General features: G+C 44.4%; 1 protein-coding gene across 1 annotated transcript in view; it reads right to left on the reverse strand.

The window, feature by feature from the left end:
- Positions 1-22,722, reverse strand: part of LOC126262458 (Bardet-Biedl syndrome 4 protein-like) — a 135,837-nt gene that overhangs the window by 84,532 nt on the left and 28,583 nt on the right. The window contains exons 5-6 of the mRNA XM_049959114.1: positions 22,478-22,640; positions 131-284 (exon numbers count right to left, since the gene is read on the reverse strand). Of these exons, the coding sequence (XP_049815071.1) occupies positions 131-284; positions 22,478-22,640 (317 nt within the window). The remainder of the gene's footprint in view (positions 1-130; positions 285-22,477; positions 22,641-22,722) is intronic.

The raw sequence follows: 22,722 nt of genomic DNA on the forward strand, positions 1-22,722 counted from the left end.
GATACTGATATTGTGAGGTTAATGTTTTTTAAAAAAAAAAAAAAAATTACGTCTCAGATCACTAAAGACTGCATCCAAACAAAAGAGATTCGCCCAATAACATGAACATCATACAAATTACGGTAGTTACCTGCATTATAGAACCCATTGCCAACAATGCCTTTGCTGAAGATGGGTTATGTGCTAAAGCGGAACCCAACTTCTCAAATGCTTTCTGATACTCCCTAAGTTTCATGTAAAGTAAACCAAGAGTTGTAGCAAGGTCAGAATTTTCTGGGTATATGCTGAAAAACAATTAACAATTTTTCGGCAAATTAATTATATTGTTACAAGCAATGACAAAACATGTTTGCCAAGATTAAACATCACAGTTACAAAACATACTGAGGGTTTCTGAAATCTAAGTATCAATAACAGAATTCCCCATGACACTGTTTAATGAAAATTTTAATACAGGCACTCAGAAAACATAAATCACAACACTTAGATCTTGACTGAAATCATTATAAATGAAATAAATAACATTGGTGCTAGTCCTCTGTACTTTTCTGCCCTTCTCATTAGAAAATTCAGTCATTTGTAATGGCATCTGAGAGGCTAGATAATAAAAGTACTGTACTCATATCTGCAAAACATTAGTATGTCACTAAGAACTCCTTCACAGCTAAATCCACTCACTTCCAGATATTCCAACTGCAGCATTAACTTTTAGGCAATTTATTTCATAATTGCATCGCCATCTGGTCCCAAGCTCAGAATGTGAAATGAGGAGGATTACCTGGGCTGGCATACAACTGCGTGTCAGACAGCAGTAAATAAACTATCCCCAGAATTTAATGTTGATAAAACTATATTTATTGTCATGGTGTCAGTTTCCAGCAGTAATTATTATTTTCAGCTGTCTGTCACTATTATTTACAACACTGTAGGAAAAGACAGACTGCTACTTACTGTAAAGAAAAACATAAAGTTGTATCTAAAAACAAAGATGATGTGACTTACCAAACGAAAGCGCTGGCAGGTCGATAGAAACACAAACATACACACAAAATTCAAGCTTTCGCAACAAACTGTTGCCTCATCAGGAAAGAGGGAAGGAGAGGGAAAGACGAAAGGATGTGGGTTTTAACGGAGAGGGTAAGGAGTCATTCCAATCCCAGGAGCGGAAAGACTTACCTTAGGGGGAAAAAAGGACGGGTATACACTCGCACACACACACATATCCATCCACACATATACAGACACAAGCAGACATATGGTCTTTAAATATGTCTGCTTGTGTCTGTATATGTGTGGATGGATATGTGTGTGTGTGTGTGAGTGTATACCCGTCCTTTTTCCCCCCTAAGGTAAGTCTTTCCGCTCCCGGGATTGGAATGACTCCTTACCCTCTCCCTTAAAACCCACATCCTTTCGTCTTTCCCTCTCCTTCCCTCTTTCCTGATGAGGCAACAGTTTGTTGCGAATGCTTGAATTTTGGGTGTATGTTTGTGTTTGTTTGTGTGTCTATCGACCTGCCAGCGCTTTCGTTTGGTAAGTCACATCATCTTTGTTTTTAGATATATTTTTCCCACGTGGAATGTTTCCCTATATTATATTAAAACATTAAGTTGCATGCACACACACACACACACACACACACACACACACACACACACACACACAAAAACAAACAACAACAACAACAACAACACACATATCATTATACACGCTAGCAAGCATACATAACCACCAACTCCAGCATCTCGGGCTGAGATATGCATGAGATGTGCTTGCTTGTGAGCATGAATGGTGTGATATTTCTCTTTTACTGATGAAGGCTGTGGCCGAAAACTTTATGTAAGTGTCTTTTAATTGTGCCTATCTGCAACTTACATGTCTTCTGTACAAAAAGAAGCAAACTGTCTTTTCCTGCATTGTTGATATTCCTACCTGGAGTTTCCATTGTTTGATTTTGACATTATTATTTTCATCTGTTACACTGTCAGAATGAATGAGGGGGTGTTAATAATTAATGAATGAGCCCATGAATCAAATTATGTAATCATGTAGTCAGTCACATATAAGGCATGAAATGCTTAATGTAAAATAGCCACTTTAGCTATTTTGAAAACTAAATATTTATTTCTGTACTTAATATAAGTAAAGAGGGGTTTGTTTGAGTTTCTTTGCTTTTTGAAAAATACATATTATGGCATATGACTACATTAAATTTGATGTTGAGGATTGATCAAGGAGGGAATTTTGCATGTTGTTCAAGAATAGCTACAAAGCTGATTGGCTACAGCCAATTGGAGAGGAGAACGAATGTGCATTTTGGAAGCAGGAGACATTTGAATATGCTAGATGTACAGATTCAGCTTAAGTAACATGACAACATACTTCTCAGTGCTCTAGTTGTTTTGCATTAAATATCCTAATATGAATTTTGCTGAGAAACTGAGTAGTTCAGAAACTAAGATCTGCTGTAAATGATGTTTCTAGAAGTTTTGGTACTTATAGTGCAAATTGTAATTTCTTCCAGTGAGCTAACATTCAGCATGGCATACTGTGTGTGTGTGTGTGTGTGTGTGTGTGTGTGTGTGTGTGTGTGTGTATGTCGTCTTCAATCCAAAGAGTGGTTTGATGCAGCTCTCCATGCTACTCTATCCTTGCAAGCCTCTTCATCCCCGAGTAACTACTGCAACCTACATTCTTAGGAATCTGCTTACTATATTCATCTCTTGGTATCCCTCCATGATTTTTACTCCCCCCTCCCCCTGCCCTCCAGTACTATACTGGTGATCCCTTGATGCCTCAGAATGTGTAATGCCAAACGATCCCCCTTTTCTAAACAGGGCGTGCAACAAATTTCTCTTCTCCCAAATTCTAATTAGTACCTCCTCATCAGTTATATATCTACCCATCTAATCTTCAGCATTCTTCTGTAGCACCACATTTTAAACGCTTCTATTCTCTTCTTGTCTAAGCTATTGATAGTCCATGTTCCACTTCCATACATGGCTACACTCCATACAAATACTTTCAGAAAAGACTTCCTGACACTTAAATCTATACTTGATGTTAACAAATTTCTCTTCTTCAGAAAAGCTTTTCTTCTCATTGCCAGTCTACATTTTATATTCTCCCAACCTCAACTGTCATTAGTTATTTTGCTTACCAAACAGGAAAGCTCATCTCCTACTTTAAATGTCTTGTTTCCTAATCTAATTCCCTCAGCATCACCTGATTTAATTCGACTACATTCCATTATCCTTGTTTTGCTTTTGTTGATGGTCATCTTATATCCTCTTTTCAAGACACTGTCTATTCTGTTCCTGCTGTTCCAAGTCCTTTGCTGTCTCTGACAAAATAATGTCAGCAGCAAACCACAAAGTTTTTATTTCTTCTTCTTGGACTTTAGTTCCCACTCCAAATTTTTCTTTTGTTTCCTTTACTGCTTGCCCAATAAACAGACTGAATAACATCAGGAATAGGTTATAACCCTGACTCACTCCATTCTCAACCACTGCTTCCCTTTCATGCCCCTCGACTGTTATAACTGCCATCTCGTTTCTGTACAAATTATAAATAGGATTTTGCTCCCTGTATTTTAACCCTGCCACCTTTAGAATTTGGAAGGGAGTACTCCAGTCAACATTGTCACAAGGTTTTTCTAAGCCTACGACTGCTATAAGCATAGGTTTTTCTTTTCTTAACCTAATTTCTATGAGAAGTTGTAAGGTCAGTATTGTATCATGTGTTCCTACATTTACCTTGAACCCAAACTGATCTTCCCTGAGGTTGGCTTGAACCAGTTTTTCGATTCTTCTGTCATGGACTCATGTTAGTATTTTACAACAGTGAGTTATTGAACTGATAGTTTGGTCATTTTCACACCTGTCCCACTTGCTTTTAAACTGGAATTATTATATTCTTCTTGAAGTCCGAGAGTATTTCATCTTTCTCATACATCTTGCTCACCAGATGGACGGGTTTTGTTATGGCTTGCTCTTCCAAGGCTATCAGTACCTCTAACGGAATAGTGTCTATGACTGGGGCCTTGTTTCAACTTAAGTCTTTCAGTGCTTTGTCAAATTCTTCACGCAGTATCATATCTCCCTTCTCATCTTCATCTACATCCTCTTCCATTTTCATAATTTCATAATATTGTCCTCAAGTACATCTCCCTTGTGTAGACTCTCTATATACTCCTTTCAACTTTCTGTTTTCCCTTCTTTGCTTAGGACCAGTTATCTGTTTAAGCTCTTGATATTCATACAGGTGGTTCTTTTTTCTCAAAGGTCTCTTTAGTTTTTCTGTAGGTAACACCTATTTTACCCCTAGTGATATATGCTTCTACATCCTTACATTTGTCCTCTAGCCATTCCTGCTTAGCCATTTTGCACTTCCTGTCAATCTCATTTGTTACACATTTGTATTCCCTTCTGCCTGATTCATTTTTGCATTTTCACATCTTCTCCTTTCACCAATTAAATTCAATATCTCTTTTGTTACCCAAGGATTTCTACTAGCCACCTTCTTTTTACCTATTTGATCCTCTGCTGCCTTCACTATTTCTTCTCTCAAAGCTACCCATTCTTCTTCTACTGTGTTCCTTTCCCCTGTTCTTGTAAATCATTCCCTAATGTTTCCTCTGAAACTCTCTGGTTCTTTCAGTTTATCCAGGTCCCATTTCCTTAAAACCCTGCCTTTTTGCAGTTCCTTCAGTTTTAATCTGCAGTTCATAAATTGTGGTCAGAGGCCACATCTGCCCCTGGAAATGTCTTATAATTTAAAACCTGGTTCCGAAATCTGTCTTACCATTATATAATCAATCTGAAACCTTCTGGTGTCTCCAGGTCTCTTCCACATATACAACCTTCTTTCATGATTCTTAAACAAAGTTTTAGCTATGATTAAATTATGTTCTATGCAAAATTCTACCAGGTAGCATCCTCTTTCATTCCTTTCCCACAGTCCATATTCACCTACTACTTTTCCTTCTCTTCCTTTTCCTACTATGAAATTTCAGTCCCCCCCCCCCCCCCCATGACTATTAAATTTTTGTTTCCTTTAACTATCTGAATAATTCCTCTTATCTCATCATACATTTCCTCAATCTCTCCCCATCTGCAGAGCTAGCTGGCATATAAACTTGTGCTACTGAGGTGGATGTAGGCTTTGTGTCTGTCATGGCTACAATAATGCATTCACTATGCTGTTCATAATAGCTTATCTGTGTTCCTGTTTTTTCTATTCATTATTAAACCTACTCCTGCATTACTCCTATTTGATTTTGTATTTATACCCTGTGTTCACCTGACCAAAAGTCCTGTTCCTCCTGCCACCAAACTTCACTAATTCCCACTATATCTAATTTTAACCTATCCATTTCCCTTTTTAAATATTCTACCCTACCTGCCCAATTAAGGGATCTGATATTCCACACTCCGATCTGTAGAAAACCAGTTTTGTTTCTCCTGATAACAACATCCTCCTGGGTAGTCCCCGCCCAAAGGTCCAAATGAAAGTCTATTTTATCTCCAGAATATTTGACCATACAGTAGAGCTGCATGTCCTCAGGAAAAATTACAGATGTAATTTCCCCTTGCTTTCAGCCATTTGCAGTACCAACACAGCAAGGCCATTTTGGTTGATGTTACAAGGCCAGATCAGTCAATCATCCAGACTGTTGCCCCTGCAACTACTGAAAAGGCTGCTGCCCCTCTTCAGGAACCACACATTTGTCTGGCCTCTCTATAGATTCCCCTCTGTTGTGGTTGCACGTGTGGTACGGCTATCTGTATCGCTGAGGCACGCAAGCCTCCCAACCAATGGCAAGGTCCATGATCCATTGGGGGGGGGGATGTTTAACATACTAGCCAATCATATTTCAGAAACTTTAGATTACTGACTAGTGTTGAAGTGTGTAGCACTGCACTACACTGAAGAATACTGTGTGGAATTTAAAGCTGTTTATTGACTGGTTAAAGTTATGGTCAATTGGATAACTGGCCATGAGTACCGTACTTACGCTGACTTCCAATTAGGTAATATGCTGTGTGAATGACATGAATAGTAAAACTTTGATCAAGTACTGTATGTTTTCACATCAGGGCAGACGTGGAAGTGGTATGTGGACTGCTAAAGTAGTACAGACTTTAACCAAGACCTTGCTTTATTTAGTAGCTTAAGTCGGACCAGATAGAATGAACTCTCTTTTCAGCTATGAGAGAGTAAATTTTATGCACCCCATTGAAACATATAAGTGAATCCTTTCTTTTAAACTGCTTTTCCAGGCTGAACCATGTTATATGTTTCAGGGAAGGCAATAGTTCTGAGGAACTCAGTGAGATAAGTGAATTATTTCTGTTCAGGAAAAGGAATAAGATCACTGATCACTGTAGTGTTGTCTGCCACAGACACCAAGCTGAGTGTCTCAATTTGTAAAACATAAGTTGGCACCAGACATTCCTATTACCACCATTACAGGCAGCTATGCAGCAACCATGGCTGCCAACCAATGGTCTCTCGAAGGACTTGTCCTCCTTGGCCATTGCAGGCAGCACCATAATAAAAATGAATAAGAGGCCATCACAAGCTATCATCAGTCCCCTTCAGCATGGTGTCTACTATGTATGTGAGTACTCAGCCTCTCTCTTAGTGATTAGTGCATTATGGCTTGGCTATGGACCTGGAATCTTCTAGATACTCAGTTTGGATCTGTCTGCATTTGTGGATCGGTCTGCATTTGTGTTCAGCAACTCCTTGAGTTAAGTAAATGACTTTTACTTATATTTTACGGACCATAAGACGCACTTTTTTCTTTAGAAAATTGCCACCAAAATTCAGGTGCATCTTATGCTTGAAATTAATATAAAAATGTCCAGTGTTTCATGTAAAATTCCTGTCAGTCTTACAAGGGCCATATACTCGATGCCACAGGAAACCTATCTCAATCTGGCAACATTGGATTCAACTGACAGCAACAGTAAACCAATGTCATCAACACAAGTTGCAGGGATTCACAAGCTTGCTAACACTATCTCCTCCCACCCCACTGTCACAAACCCAGAACACTGTCTACCCTATAATGCGTCATTGCAGTCTACGGTGCCAGTGAATTTGAATTGAAAGTGATTTGTGTTATCGGTAACACTACAATATTTTTGTTAGTAGCTAGTTTTGTAATGGAAAAAAATAAAAGGTATTCATATGATGCAGGCTATAAATTGAAAGTAATAGCATATGCAGAAGAACTTGGAAACAGATCAGCTGAGGGACAATTTGGTCCTCCACCAACAGGAAAAACTATTCACAATTTGGCAGGCTAGGAAAAAGAAGAAGAAGAAGAAGAAGAAGAAGAAAGGAGGAAGAATACATGTACAAATAGAGGACTGAATGCAAAATGGCCAAAACTAGGTGACATATTGTAGGGAAGCAGCCTACTCACGCTGTAGTAAATTCACATCAGTCTTTCCGTTGTGTTCCACCCAGTCCGCTGTAACTAGCTCCGACGTCATAAATGTTGCGCAATACTTTAAAAATCAAGCAAATAACCTAAAACATTTCTAGCATGTCAGGAGTAATACTAAATTAATGTGTGTTGAATATCAGTTCGATAACTTTAACCATTTTCGAAATTGGGACGTTTTTCTGTAAAAATCATTGGCGCAACAGAAAAGAGCTAGAGAGTTATAAATTTATATGTAGATTCATCTTTCATAATAATTTAATAAAAACAGTACTTTGGATTTCACAAATTAAAATTTTAGTGGAAATTCATGATTTTCTGGTTTTCGTCTTAAAACTTAAGGAAGCAAGATAGATTAAGTAGGCTAATAAATATGGCTAGGATGTTTATATTTAAGTAGAATGGAGATCCACTATAACCATAAAGATGTGAGAAATTTCAGTTGAATAACTATAAAACTATAGCAATAGCGTATCTCCAAAGGGCCAGTTCAGAGCTCGTCTACTGCGTGCAGTGTAATTAAATTAATTCTCTCGCCCAAAAGATTTAACTTAGCCACGTCAAACTTTTATTAAGATTACTTACCTGTGTGCTGAATGCACATTTAAATTGAGAGCTTCATCGGCCATCAGCAAAAGAAGCTATGATTTATTCAATAACTTGATGTGGTGCATTACTAGCCCAGCGGCTAGTCGGGTGAGCCGATTTGATGGTTGGTTGGTTTGTGGGATTAAAGGGACCAGACTGCGATGGTCATCGGTCCCTTTTTCCAAAAAATTAAAACCGCCCAAAGAGAATAAAAAACGAACAGCAGGAAAGACGTCAGACGACACAGGACGAGAAAGACTCCGACAGAGATCAGACAAAACAAATTAAAACACACAGAGTGTGACGGTGGTTGGCCGACCATAGAGAAAAAAAGAGGAAAAGCCAACCACCAAGAACACATTAAAAACTCAGTTTAAAATCAGAGGCTAAAAGCCAGAAACAACACTAAAAAACAAACACTCAGATTAAACTATAAAAAACCCCTGCCCGAATAAAATGCAAAACTAAGTCCACCATGGCAGAGTCATCTAGTAAAAGGGCAGGGAGCGTATCAGGCAGTGCAAATGTCTGCCTGAGCACAGTTAAAAGCGGACAAGTTAATAAAATGTGCACCACCGTCAAAACCGCCCCACAGCGACAGAGAGGCGGGTCCTCACGACGCAATAAATAACTGTGAGACAGTCGGGTGTGGCCAATGCGGAGTCGACAAAGAACAACTGATCTCTGCGAGTGGCTCGCATGGATGACTGCCACACATGCGTCATCGCCTTGAGAGAACGGAGTTTGTTTGGCGTGGGCAGATTGCGCCATTCAGTGTCCCAAAGCGAGAGAACTTCGCGGCGGAAGACTGCCCGCAAATCAGTCTCCGGGAGGCCAATGTCCAGGGTGGGTTCACTGGTGGCCTGTTTGGCCAGGCGGTCAACACGTTCATTGCCCGGGATACCGACGTGACCGGGGGTCCACACAAAGACCACAGAGCGGCCGCAACGCGCAAGAGTATGCAGGGACTCATGGATAGCCATCACCAGACGAGAACGAGGAAAACACTGGTCGAGGGCTCGTAAACCGCTCAGGGAATCGCTACAGATGACTCACCTGAGCAGGAGCGGATATACTCTAGGGCACGAAAGATGGCGACCAGCTCAGCAGTGTAAACGCTGCAGCCATCCGGCAAGGAACGTTGTTCGGAATGGTCCCCTAGAGTTAGCGCATACCCGACACGACCAGTAACCATCAAACCGTCAGTGTAAACAATTCCAGAGCCCTGATACGTGGCCAGGTTGGAATAAAAGCGGCGGCGGAAGGCCTCTGGAGGGACTGAGTCCTTCGAGCCCTGTGCCAAGTCAAACCGAAGGCAAGGGCTAGGAACACACCACGGGGGTGTACCCAGAGGTGCCCGGAAAGGAGGTGGAACAGGGAAAAACCCAAGCCCGGAGAGAAGCTCCTTGATGCGTATGGCGATCGGACAACCCGACCGGGGCCGACGGTCTGGCAGATGGACGACCGACTGCGGGAACAGGACACGGTAATTTGGATGCCTGGCCAAGCTAAAAACATGGGCAGCATAAGCAGCCAGTAATTGTTGGCGTCGTAACCGCAGTGGAGGGACACCTGCCTCCACTAGTATGCTGTCCACAGGGCTGGTGCGGAAAGCACCAGTGGCAAGGCGTATCCCGCTATGGAGGATTGGGTCCAGCACCCGCAATGCAGATGGGGAAGCTGAGCCATAAGCCAGGCTCCCATAATCCAGACGAGACTGGATTAACGCCTGGTAGAGCCGGAACAGGGTAGATCGGTCGGCGCCCCAGCGGGTGTGGCTCAAACATTGCAGAGCATTGAGATGCTGCCAACACGCCTGTTTGAGCTGCCGGATATGAGGCAGCCAAGTCAACCGGGCATCAAAAACCACCCCCAAAAACCTGTGTGATTCCACCACTGAAAGAAGTTCGCCGTTAAGAGAAAGCTGCGGCTCCGGGTGGACAGTACGTCGCCGGCAGAAATGCATAACGCGGGTCTTGGCTGCCGAAAACTGGAACCCATGAGCGACAGCCCAAGACTGCACCTTGCGGATAGCGCCCTGTAGCTGACGTTCAACAGCTGCAATGCCAGTAGAGCTGTAGTAAAGGCAGAAGTCGTCAGCATACAGGGAAGCGGAGACAGAATTTCCCACGGCCGCAGCGAGCCCGTTAATGGCTATTAAAAACAGGCAGACACTTAAAACAGAACCCTGCGGCACGCCGTTCTCCTGGACGTGGGAGGAACTATATGAGGCTGCGACTTGCACGCAGAAGGTACGATACGACAGGAAATTGCGGATAACAATCGGCAGAGGGCCCCGAAGACCCAATCCATGAAGCGTAGAAAGGATGTGATGACGCCATGTCGTATCGTACACCTTCCGCATGTCGAAAAAGACAGCGACCAGGTGCTGACGGCGGGCAAAGGCAGTATGGATGGCCGACTCCAGGCTCACCAGATTGTCGGCGGCGGAGCAGCCTTTACGGAACCCACCCTGAGACGGAGCCAGAAGGCCCCGAGACTCCAGTACCCAATTCAAGCGCCGGCTCACCATCCGTTCAAGAAGCTTGCAAAGAACATTGGTGAGGCTAATGGGGCGGTAGCTGTCCACCTCCAAAGGGCTCGTGCCCGGTTTCAAAACGGGGATGACAATGCTCTCCCGCCATTGCGACGGAAACTCACCCTCGACCCAGAGACGGTTGTAAAGGTCGAGGAGGCGTCGCTTGCAGTCCACTGAAAGGTGTTTCAGCATCTGACAGTGGATGCGATCGGGCCCGGGAGTGGTATCAGGGCAAGCGGCAAGGGCACTGTGAAATTCCCACTCACTGAATGGAGCACTGTAGGATTCAGAAGTGTTTGTGCGAAAATAAAGGCTCCGACGTTCCATCTGCTCTTTAATGGAGCGGAAGGCCTGGGGGTAATTCGCAGAAGCGGAACTCATAGCAAAATGCTCTGCTAAGCGGTTTGCAATGACGTCGGAGACAGTACAAACTGCTCCATTCAGTGAGAGCGCAGGGACGCTGGCAGGGGTCCGATAGCTGTAGACGCGTCGAATCTTGGCCCAGACCTGCGATGGAGTGACATGGAGGCCAAAGGTGGACACATACCGCTCCCAGCACTCCTTCTTGTCTTGGCGGATAAGGAGGCGGGCCCGCGCATGCAGCCGTTTGAAGGCAGTAAGGTGGTCTATGGAGGGATGTCGCTTGTGACGCTGGAGAGCCCGCCGGCGATCTTTAATCGCTTCAGCGATCTCAGGTGACCACCAAGGCACAGCCCTCCGCCGAGGGGACCCAGAAGAACGGGGAATGGCAGATTCGGCGGCAGTAACGATGCCGGTGGTGACCGATTGAACCACCGCATCAATGTCATCACTAGAGAGAGGCTCAATAGCGGCAGTAGAGGAAAACAAATCCCAGTCAGCCTTATTCATAGCCCATCTGCTGGGGTGCCCAGAAGAGTGACGTTGTGGCAGTAACAGAAGGATCGGAAAGTGGTCACTGCCACACAGGTCGTCATGCACACTCCATTGGACAGACGGTAAGAGGCGAGGGCTACAGATCGAAAGGTCGATGGCGGAGTACGTGCCGTGCGCCACGCTGAAGTGTGTGAAGGAACCATCATTTAAGAGTGAAAGATCGAGCTGTTCCAATAAATGCTCAATGGTGGCGCCTCGACCTGTTGCCACTGACCCACCCCACAGAGGGTGATGGGCGTTGAAGTCGCCCAGTAAGAAGAAAGGTGACGGCAATTGGGCTAGCAGTGCAGCCAGCTCATGCTGCGCGACATCACCATCCGGTGGAAGGTAAAGACTGCAGATGGTAATAGCCTGTGGCGTCCACACCCTAACAGCGACAGCCTCTAAAGCTGTTTGTAGAGGGACAGACGCGGTGTGAAGAGAGTTAAGGACATAGATGCAGATGCCACAAGACACCCTTTCATAAGCTGCTCGGTTCTTATAATAACCCCGATAGCCTTGGAGGGCGGGGGTTCGCATCGCTGGAAACCAAGTTTCCTGAAGAGCAATGCAGAAGAAAGGGTGAAGGCTGATAAGCTGCCGGAGCTCAGCGAGATGGTGGAAGAAACCGCTGCAGTTCCACTGGAGGATGGTATTTTCCATGTCTGTGAAAGGCATGACGGGACTGGGAAGGCAGATTAGGCCGCTGGGTCACCTGCTGCCTCCGATCGAGCACCCGTGCTAGTGCTATCCATGGCGTCTGAGGGACCGGCGAGATCGAGGTACTCAGCGGATGCCAGAATCTTCACCTCGTCCTCAGACGCAGAGCTGGAAGGTTGCGGTGGGGTGGCTGCCACCGTGAGTTCCTTGGGCTTAGAGCTCTTCTTCTTGGATTTCTCACGCTGCTCCTTGGGTTTAACTGGCTGGGAGGGCTTCACCGATTCAGTCTCTGGGACTGAAGAGGATCGTGAAGCCCTTCGACCAGCTGATTGTGGGCACTTACGCCACTGTCGGTCGTCAGCCTTCCCACTGGTGGAAACCTGGGAAGGGAGGGACCCAAGGGACCCCTTGCGAGCGTGAGAAGCCGGAGAAGTTGGACACTTCTCCAGCTTAGAAGCAGGGACGGACGTCCGTGATGGGGGGGATGGCGTTGCTCCTGAGGTAGGTGGCGCAGGAGCAACCCGGTGGGTAGAGCCCCCCACTGGCAAGGGGGCAGGAGGATTTGTACCACTCATCGATCCGGCTGGAAGTCGCGAAACTGATGGGGCGAGCACAGGTGTTGTAGCACCGGCGTAGGAAGATGTCATTCTCACGGGATGTAATCGGTCGTATTTCCTTTTGGCCTCAGTATAAGTCAGTCGGTCCAGGGTCTTATATTCCATGATTTTGCGTTCTTTCTGGAAGATTCTGCAGTCTGGCGAACAAGGTGAATGGTGCTCCCCGCAGTTGACACAGATGGGAGGCGGGGCACATGGAGTATCGGGATGAGATGGGCGTCCGCAATCTCGACAAGTGAGGCTGGAAGTGCAGCGGGAAGACATATGGCCGAACTTCCAGCACTTGAAGCACCGCATCGGGCGAGGAATATAGGGCCTGACGTCACATCGGTAGACCATCACCTTGACCTTTTCCGGTAACGTATCACCCTCGAAGGCCAAGATGAAGGCACCAGTAGCTATCTGATTTTCCTTCGGACCCCGATGAACGCGCCGGACGAAATGTACACCTCTGCGCTCTAAGTTGGCGCGCAGCTCGTCATCAGACTGCAAAAGAAGGTCCTTATGGTAAATAACTCCCTGGACCATATTTAAACTCTTATGCGGTGTGATCGTAACAGCAACATCCCCCAACTTGTCACAAGCAAGTAACCGTCGTGACTGGGCAGAGGATGCCGTTTGTATCAGGACCGATCCAGGGCGTATTTTGGACAAGCCCTCCACCTCCCCAAACTTGTCCTCTAAATGCTCGACGAAGAACTGAGGCTTCGTGGAGAGAAAAGACTCCCCATCAGCTCTCGTACAAACTAAGAATCGGGGCGAATAACTGCTACTGCCATCCTGAGATTTACGTTCCTCCCACGGTGAGGCCAGGGACGGGAACGTTTTCGGATCGTGCTTCTGAGCGTTAAAGTGAGCCCGAGAACGCTTAGAGACTGCTGGCGGCTGGCCACCAGCGAGAGACGATGTACCACGCTTCATTGCGGGTCATCCGCCCTGATGCCACCTACTCCGACCAAGGGCTCTCCCCACGGGCGCCACCCAGCCACAGCAAAGGCCACCTGGCAGGATGGCCGTTGCCGGGTGTCCCGATACCCCAGGGGGATAGGCATCTACTCCTTGGCATACGTGGGGAGTTAACGGCGCAGGCATCAGTAGAGCGATCCCTGTGTTGTCAGGGGGCTACAACCAATAGGGTACATGGCGGCCCCACCACAATGGACTGGCTACCGTGCTGGATCTTAGGTGCAAAAATGTCCAAGGTCGTCGTCGCAGTTAAAAGCAACACTGCAGAGTGCAGCGTGGTAATCGCACCCAGGGACGTATCCTCGCCAACGAGCGGGACACCGTTGCAACAACGAAAAAGCCGGCTAAAGGTCTCAATGCACGACGGATACAGTGCACCATGTAAGGCACCCTTCCCCAATTGGCTCGCTCTTCGGAATAATTTAGAAAGATGGAGGTCAAACCTGAGAGGGGACCATCACAGAAGGCCGAAAAGTTTGAGACTCCTTTTAGTCGCCTCTTACGACAGGCAGGAATACCGCGGGCCTATTCTTACCCCCGAACCCGCAGGGGGGGAGCCGATTTGATCAGGCGTTCCCTTAGCCGTCCGCACCGCGGCTTTATATATAAGAACGCTGCGTGAGGAAAGAAGGCCCCAGTTCTCTCCAGACGCTGAATAGCACGCCATCTGTGTCGGGAATCGCGTCGCGTCGGTATCATTGCTAGAAACAGCCTCGGATGCCGTATTAAGTTACTCGGGTACGTGTAACCATGAAATCAATTTTGAGTGAAGTGTTAATTCTGGGATGACTTTAATTATCGATTTTCAGTTTGCGTATGTCGTATTTTCACGTGCAGCCGCGGGACAAACCTTCTACCATTATTTAGCGTGGTGTTTGATGAACCTAATCATCAAATTTTGGTGAGCATTCATTTAAACATTTAATTTGGACAATTATAGTGGCATCAGCGCATTAGACTCTGAACTGCTCTGTTAGTTAGATTGTGTGGATTCTTTTGTTTTCATCTGTGACTTTCAGAATACAGAACTTTTTTTTTTTCACGACCGTTTTTGATTATAAATCCCGGACAATCTCCTAATTCCTCAGAGCTATAAGCTGTAACTATAAGTGTATTCTCAGATGAAGTGGGCACTAGGAATTCTAATTACAGGCTTCACGTTTTGCTAATCACTTTCTGGTTGCCAATATTGTAGTTAGAGAGCCAGTGTTGAGAACGGCGAAAGACAGCATAAATAATAGGAACATTTAACAACAATAATTCCACCCGCCACCGCACATATGGTTAATCGGCCGGGAAATGAAGTGTTTCTACATTCAAACATAATCATATAACAGCAACATATTTTCCCACCCGCCGCCCCACATATGGTGCATCGGCCGGGAAATGCAGTGTTTCTACATTCCACAAAACAAACATTTTAAGCCACTACAATTAATTCCACCCGCCGCCCCACAATATTGACATGGATTCAAGGACTCTGTCTATATGGCATTGGAATTAATACAGAAATGATTTAAATACATGTTTATAAGCTAGCACCATAATGGAACTTAACAGACTGTAATGGTGGAGTTGGTTGGTGTTACAGGTTTATGAAGTGTCATGGACTTAGCATGTGAACAAAAACCCAAATATCTCAAAAAATGCCACAAGAGTATGAAGAGAAAATATTATCTTTCCATCTCTTTATCATTCAACATCGAAAGAAAACCAGTTATGGAACTAAGCCAAACAGCGAAGGTGGACGAAACTCCTCTGACGTTTGATGTGACTATGTAGACTTTCCCATTGTATTTTTTTTTTTTTTTTTTGGTCATCAGTCTACTGACTGGTTTGATGCGGCCCACCACGAATTCCTTTCCTGTGCTAACCTCTTCATCTCAGAGTAGCACTTGCAACCTACGTCCTCAATTATTTGCTTGACGTATTCCAATCTCTGTCTTCCTCTACAGCTCCCTCTAAAACCATGGAAGTAATTCCCTCATGTCTTAGCAGATATCCTATCATCCTGTCCCTTCTCCTTATCAGTGTTTTTCACATATTCCTTTCCTCTCCGATTCTGCATAGAACCTCCTCATTCCTTACCTTATCAGTCCACCTAATTTTCAACATTCGTCTATAGCACCACATCTCAAATGCTTCTATTCTCTTCTGTTCCGATTTTCCCACAGTCCATGTTTCACTACCATACGATATTGTACTCCAGACATACATCCTCAGAAATTTCTTCCTCAAATTAAGGCCGGTATTTGATATTAGTAGACTTCTCTTGGCCAGAAATGCCTTTTTTGCCATAGCGAGTCTGCTTTTGATGTCCTCCTTGCTCCGTCCGTCATTGGTTATTTTACTGCCTAGGTAGCAGAATTCCTTAACTTCACTGACTTCGTGACCATCAATCCTGATGTTAAGTTTCTCGCTGTTCTCATTTCTACTACTTCTCATTACCTTTGTCTTCCTCCGATTTACTCTCAAACCATATTGTGTACTCATTAGGCTGTTCATTCCGTTCAGCATATCATTTAATTCTTCTTCACTTTCACTCAGGATAGCAATGTCATCAGTGAATCGTATCATTGATATCCTTTCACCTTGTATTTTAATTCCATTCCTGAACCTTTCTTTTATTTCCATCATTGCTTCCTCGATGTACAGATTGAAGAGTAGGGGCGAAAGGCTACAGCCTTGTCTTACACCCTTCTTAATATGAGCACTTCGTTCTCGATCGTCCACTCTTATTATTCCCTCTTGGTTGTTGAACATATTGTATATGACCCGTCTCTCCCTATAGCTTACCCCTACTTTTTTTCAGAATCTCGAACAGCTTGCACCATTTTATATTGTCGAACGCTTTTTCCAGGTCGAAAAATCGTATGAAAGTGTCTTGATTTTTCTTTAGCCTTGCTTCCATTATTAGCCGTAACGTCAGAATTGCCTCTCTTGTCACTTTCCTTTTCCTAAAGCCAAACTGATCGTCACCTAGCACATTCTCAATTTTCTTTTCCATTCTTCTATATATTATTCTTGTAAGCAGCTTAGATGCAAGAGCTGTTAAGCTGATTGTGCGATAATTCTCGCACTTGTCAGCTCTTGCCGTCTTCGGAATTGTGTGGATGATGCTTTTCCGAAAGTCTGATGGTATGTCGCCAGACTCATATATTCTACACACCAACGTGAATAGTCATTTTGTTGCCACTTCCCCCAATGATTTTAGAAATTCTGATGGAATGTTATCTATCCCTTCTGCCTTATTTGACCGTAAGTCCTCCAAAGCTCTTTTAAATTCCGATTCTAATACTGCATCCCCTATCTCTTCTAAATCGACTCCTGTTTCTTCTTCTATCATATCAGACAAATCTTCACCCTCATAGAGGCTTTCAATGTATTCTTTCCACCTTTCTGTTCTCTCCTCTGCATTTAACAGTGGAATTCCCGTTGCACTCTTAATGTTACCACCATTGCTTTTAATGTCACCAAAGGTTGTTTTGACTTTCCTGTATGCTGAGTCTGTCCTTCCGACAATCATATCTTTTTCGATGTCTTCACATTTTTCCTGCAGCCATTTCGTCTTAGCTTCCCTGCACTTCCTATTTATTTCATTCCTCAGCGACTTGTATTTCTGTATTCCTGATTTTCCCGGAACATGTTTGTACTTCCTCCTTTCATCAATCAACTGAAGTATTTCTTCTGTTACCCATGGTTTCTTCGCAGCTACCTTCTTTGTACCTATGTTTTCCTTCCCAACTTCTGCGATGGCCCTTTTTAGAGATGTCCATTCCTCTTCAACTGTACTGCCTACTGCGCTATTCCTTATTGCTGTATCTATAGCATTAGAGAACTTCAAACGTATCTCATCATTTCTTAGTACTTCTGTATCCCACTTCTTTGTGTATTGATTCTTCCTGACTAATGTCTTGAACTTAAGCCTACTCTTCGTCACTACTATATTGTGATCTGAGTCTATATCTGCTCCTGGGTACGCCTTACAATCCAGTATCTGATTTCGGAATCTCTGTCTGACCATGATGTAATCTAACTGAAATCTTCCCGTATCTCCCGGCCTTTTCCAAGTATACCTCCTCCTCTTGTGATTCTTGAACAGGATATTCGCTATTACTAGCTGAAACTTGTTACAGAACTCAATTAGTCTTTCTCCTCTTTCATTCCTAGTCCCAAGCCCATATTCTCCTGTAACCTTTTCTTCTACTCCTTCCCCTACAACTGCATTCCAGTCGCCCATGACTTTTAGACTTTCGTCCCCCTTTACATACTGCATTACCCTTTCAATATCCTCATACACTTTCTCTATCTGTTCATCTTCAGCTTGCGACGTCGGCATGTATACCTGAACTATCGTTGTCGGTGTTGGTCTGCTGTCGATTCTGATTAGAACAATCCGGTCACTGAACTGTTCACAGTAACAAACTCTCTGCCCTACCTTCCTATTCATAACGAATCCTACACCTGTTATACCATTTTCTGCTGCTGTTGATATTACCCGATACTCATCTGACCAGAAATCCTTGTCTTCCTTCCACTTCACTTCACTGACCCCTACTATATCTAGATTGATCAGATTCAAGAGTGTTTACTTGTATTTTCACTAAACTGTGACAGATTGATGCACAACCTTGCATCATGTTTTATCTGAGAGTTCAAATGAACTAATCATTGATAACGCATAAGACATTATTTAGTTGGTAGAACATAGTCCTTCAACAAGCATGTGCAGAATTTCTACACATATAAAAGAATATAGTGGACATTATGTATGTGGGGTGTCCACCCATATCATTTTCAGTGTATTCAGTACCTTTGACAGTGAGAAGGTATACAATTGGAATTTTGTCACTGGCTAGTTGCAAATGGTTGAATAGCCCAATTAATACTGTTTGCTCTTTCATCCATGATGGTATCAATTACACTCTAACTCAAATCTGTGGTCCGAAAAAAACTCAAATGCTTATGGGTACACATTTTCTGCGAACACTTCTCTGTAAATGTGTTATGTGTGATGATAAGCAACCTGTAGATTGGACTTGATGTGTTATCTCATCACCTTACAGGGTCCTGTTACCCAGACTTACTTGAAAATGAGCTTCCATCATTATTGGAAGATGACATTGTGTCAACTGCTGGGGGGTGATCTGACGTGTTTCATTATTCTGAAATATCAGAGATGACAAGATTGGTTGTTACAAGCGATCTTGGTGTACCTGGTATTCTAGAATAATATACTTATTGGAAGGAGTTCGTTCAACTGGGAGGATGGGTATGTTCTTCCAGCATATAGGTCTCTGTATGTTCTAGTTGTAAGGTGACAGATCATGTAAACCTAACATTCCCCGGAAGATTAATTGTCAGTAATGGTCACTTCTCTTGAAGACCAAGGTCCCTGGACTTCACCCCTTTACAGTTTTTGTCATGTCATCAAATGACACCACTCGTGCACTGGCTGTCAGATGCTTGCCAGCATAAACAATAATATCTGTGGACACCGAGTGGTGGTGCCAGCATGGCAGTATATGCAAATCTGGTGCCACGCTTCCCCTCTCTGGGAAGACTACACTACACAATGCCCTCTCCAGCACTCACATAAAGGACGTCAACAGCAGTGCTCAGAGGTGAGTTCGTCAGTGCAGATCGTCTCCTCAGTTCGACAGCTCGGCTTCACTGGACAGAGGCTGTCGATGTCATAGCTAGTTAGGTCCACAAGAACCAGAGCAGCTAGAAAGATAGTTTAGTACTGAGCTGACAAAAGACTTTATTCAGAGACTGGAAATGCATGTTGTGTTCCACATGACTGCCTCTCAAAAGATAAGTAAATGTGTTTGATTACTGTAATAATATTATGAAAAGGATAGTTGTTACTCACCATATAGCGGAGATGCAGAATCGCAGAAATGCACAACAAAAAGACTGTCAGAATGTTAGTTTTCAGGCAACAAGGCCTTTGTCAAAAATAGACAAAAAACACACACACTTATGCAAACACAACTTACACACATATGACCACAGTCTCAGGCAGCTGCAGCCATAGAGCCAGACAGCAAGCAGCAGTGCATTATGGGAGAGGCAACTGTGTAGGAGCAAGGAAGGCTGGGAAGGAGAGGGGGAGAGATGGCTGGGTAGAGGTGGGGGACAGCACAGTGCTGCTGGGAGCGTGCAGGGATGAGGTGGAGACTAGGGCAGCTAAATGCAATTGGGAAGTTAGATGGTGAGTGGGGGAGGGGGGGGGGGGGCGTAGTGGAAAAGAAGAGAAGTAGTAAAAAGACTGGGTGCATTGATGGAATAGAGAGCTGTGTAGCACTGGAGAGGGAACAGGGAAGGGGGCTAGATGGGTAAGAACAATGGCTAACGAAGACTGAGGCCAGGAGGGTTACAGGAACACAGGATATACTGCAGGGAGAGTTCTCATGTGCGCAATTCAGAAAATTGGTCCTGGTGGGAAGGATTCAGATGGCACAGGCTGTGAAGAAGTCACTGAAATGAAGGTCATGTTGGGCAGTGTGCTCAGCAACAGGGTGGTACAGTTGTTTCTTGGTCACAGCTTGTCAGTGGCCATTCACGCAGACAGACAGCTTGTTGGTTGTCATGCCCACATAGGGTGCAGCACGGTGGTTGCAGCTTAGCTTGTAGATCACATGACTGGTTTCACAGGTAGCCCATACTTTGATGGGATAGGTAATGTTTGTGACCCGACTGGAATAGGTGGTGGTGGGAGGATGTATGGAACAGGTCTTGCATCTAGGTCTATTACAGGGATATGAGCCATGAGGCAAGGGGTTGGGAGCAGGGGTTGTGTAGGGATGGACGAGGACATTGTGTAGGTTCAGCAAGCGGTGGAATACCACTGTGGCAGGGGTGGGAAGGATAGTGGGTAAGACATTTCTCATTTCAGGGCACAACAAGAAATAGTCAAAACCCTGGTGGGGAATGTAATTCAGTTGCTCCAGACCTGGGTGGTACCGAGTCACAAGGGGAATGCTCCTCTGTAGCCAAATGGTGGGACTTTGGGAGGTGTTGGCTAACTGGAAAGCTAATGCACGGAAGATTGTAGAAGGTTGGGAGGATAATTACAATCTGTAAAGGCCTCAGTGAGACCCTTGATTTATTTAGAGAGGGACCGCTCGTTGCTACAGATGGGATGGCCATGGGTGTGTAGGCTGTATGGAGTGGGAGGCAGCTGTCAAAGTGGACAGACTGCTGGTAGTTGGTAGGTTTGATATGGACAGAGATACCGATATAGCCATCTTTGAGATGGGGATAAACATTGAGGAAGGTGACTTCGTGGGTTGAGTAGGACCAGGTGAAATGAATGGGGAAGAAGAGGTTGAGGTTCTGGAGGAATGTAGATAGGGCATCCTTACCCTCATCCAGATGCTGGGTGTTTAGGAAAGATTCCTCTAGATGGCCATGAATAGGTTGGCGCAAGATGGTGCCATATGGGAGCCCATGGTCATACCCCAGATTTGTTTGTAGGTAGTGTCTTCAAAGGAGAGGTAATTGTGGGTGAGAATATAGTTGGTCATGGTGACTACAAAGGAGCTGGTGAGTGGTGAGTTTGGAATTCATCAGGCGTTTGGAAAAGTAGAGTTCAATAGTTGTAAGGCCATTGGCATTAGGAGTGTTAGTGTAAATGGAGGCCTCACAATAGTCATGATGAGGGCACCGTGTGGTAAAGGAACAGAAACTGTGGAGAGTTGGAGGAGGGAATGGTTGATATCTTTTATATAGTAAGATAGGTTGTGGATAATAGGCCGAAGGTGTTGTCTACAAGAGCAGAGATTCTCTCAGTGGGGGCACAGTGACTGGCCATAATGGGATGTCCCGGACGGCTGGGTTTATAGACTTTAGGAAGCATGTAGGAGGTAAGCAGGGAATAGCAGGGGTGAGGAGAGAGATGGACTCTGGGGAGAGGTTCTGGGATGGGCCTAAGGATTTGAGGAGAGACTGGAGATCCTGCTGGATTTCTGGGATGGGATCACTGTGGCAGGGATTGTAGGTGGATGAATCTGACAGGTGATGAAGTCCTTCTGCCAGGAAATCTTTGTGGTCGAATCACCAGTGGTGGAGCCTTTGTCATCAGGTAGGATTATAAGGTCAGGATCAGTTTTTAGGTGGTGGATTGTGGTTCTTTTTGGGGATGCAAGTTTAGTTTGCATGTTGAGGAATTTGGGGGATTGAATTGATTACTCAGTTATAGCACCATCTACTTATACTGATCAGCCAGAACATTACGACCACCAACCTACTAGCGACATAAACCCACCCAGGTGATAGCAGCACCATCTGGCGAGGAATGAATGCTAGTCACACACATGCACAGTGCACGTAGTATCAGTGAGCATGCTGTCTGTGTGTAGAAAGGGGAAAGCACGCAATCTATCTGAGTTTGACCGAGGACAGATTGTGATGGCCTAGAGGCTTGGCAGAGCATTTCTGGAACTGTAGGACTTGTCAGCTGTCCGAGGAATGCTGTGGTGAGTGTATTAATTAGTACAAACCACCACCTCATAAGTTAGTTAGTTTGTTTGTTTCATGTTCGATGGACTATTTGTAAGGTGAATTGTAATGCTGTAGAACAAGTCAGTTTACACTCACATTACACATTCATTTGCAGATATGGCTACATGCTTACTATTTACAAGATTTTTTAAGATACAGATGTTCATTAGTAATTTATACCCACCAAATTTTACATGTTTACCATTCTCCCTGTATCATACTTAGTTATAAACAACAAGAAATGCTTACCTGCATGCTGCATTATATACATTAACTGCAGCACCAATATCGTTCTCAAGCAGGTATATTTTTGCAAGTGCTACGTAGGAACATTCTTGGCGGCTCAAATCAATGGCCTTCGAAATGCATTCTTTTGCTTTAACCCTTTCATTTAGGTGCAGGAGACACATGCCTACATGAAACATAAGAATTAAGGTTGTTGCTATTCTACACATTACTTTCTATGACAGATTAAATAAAACATGTCTTTTAAA

Source organism: Schistocerca nitens, chromosome 6 (genome assembly GCF_023898315.1).
Source record: "Schistocerca nitens isolate TAMUIC-IGC-003100 chromosome 6, iqSchNite1.1, whole genome shotgun sequence".
In the NCBI taxonomy this organism is placed as follows: Eukaryota; Metazoa; Arthropoda; class Insecta; order Orthoptera; family Acrididae; genus Schistocerca; species Schistocerca nitens.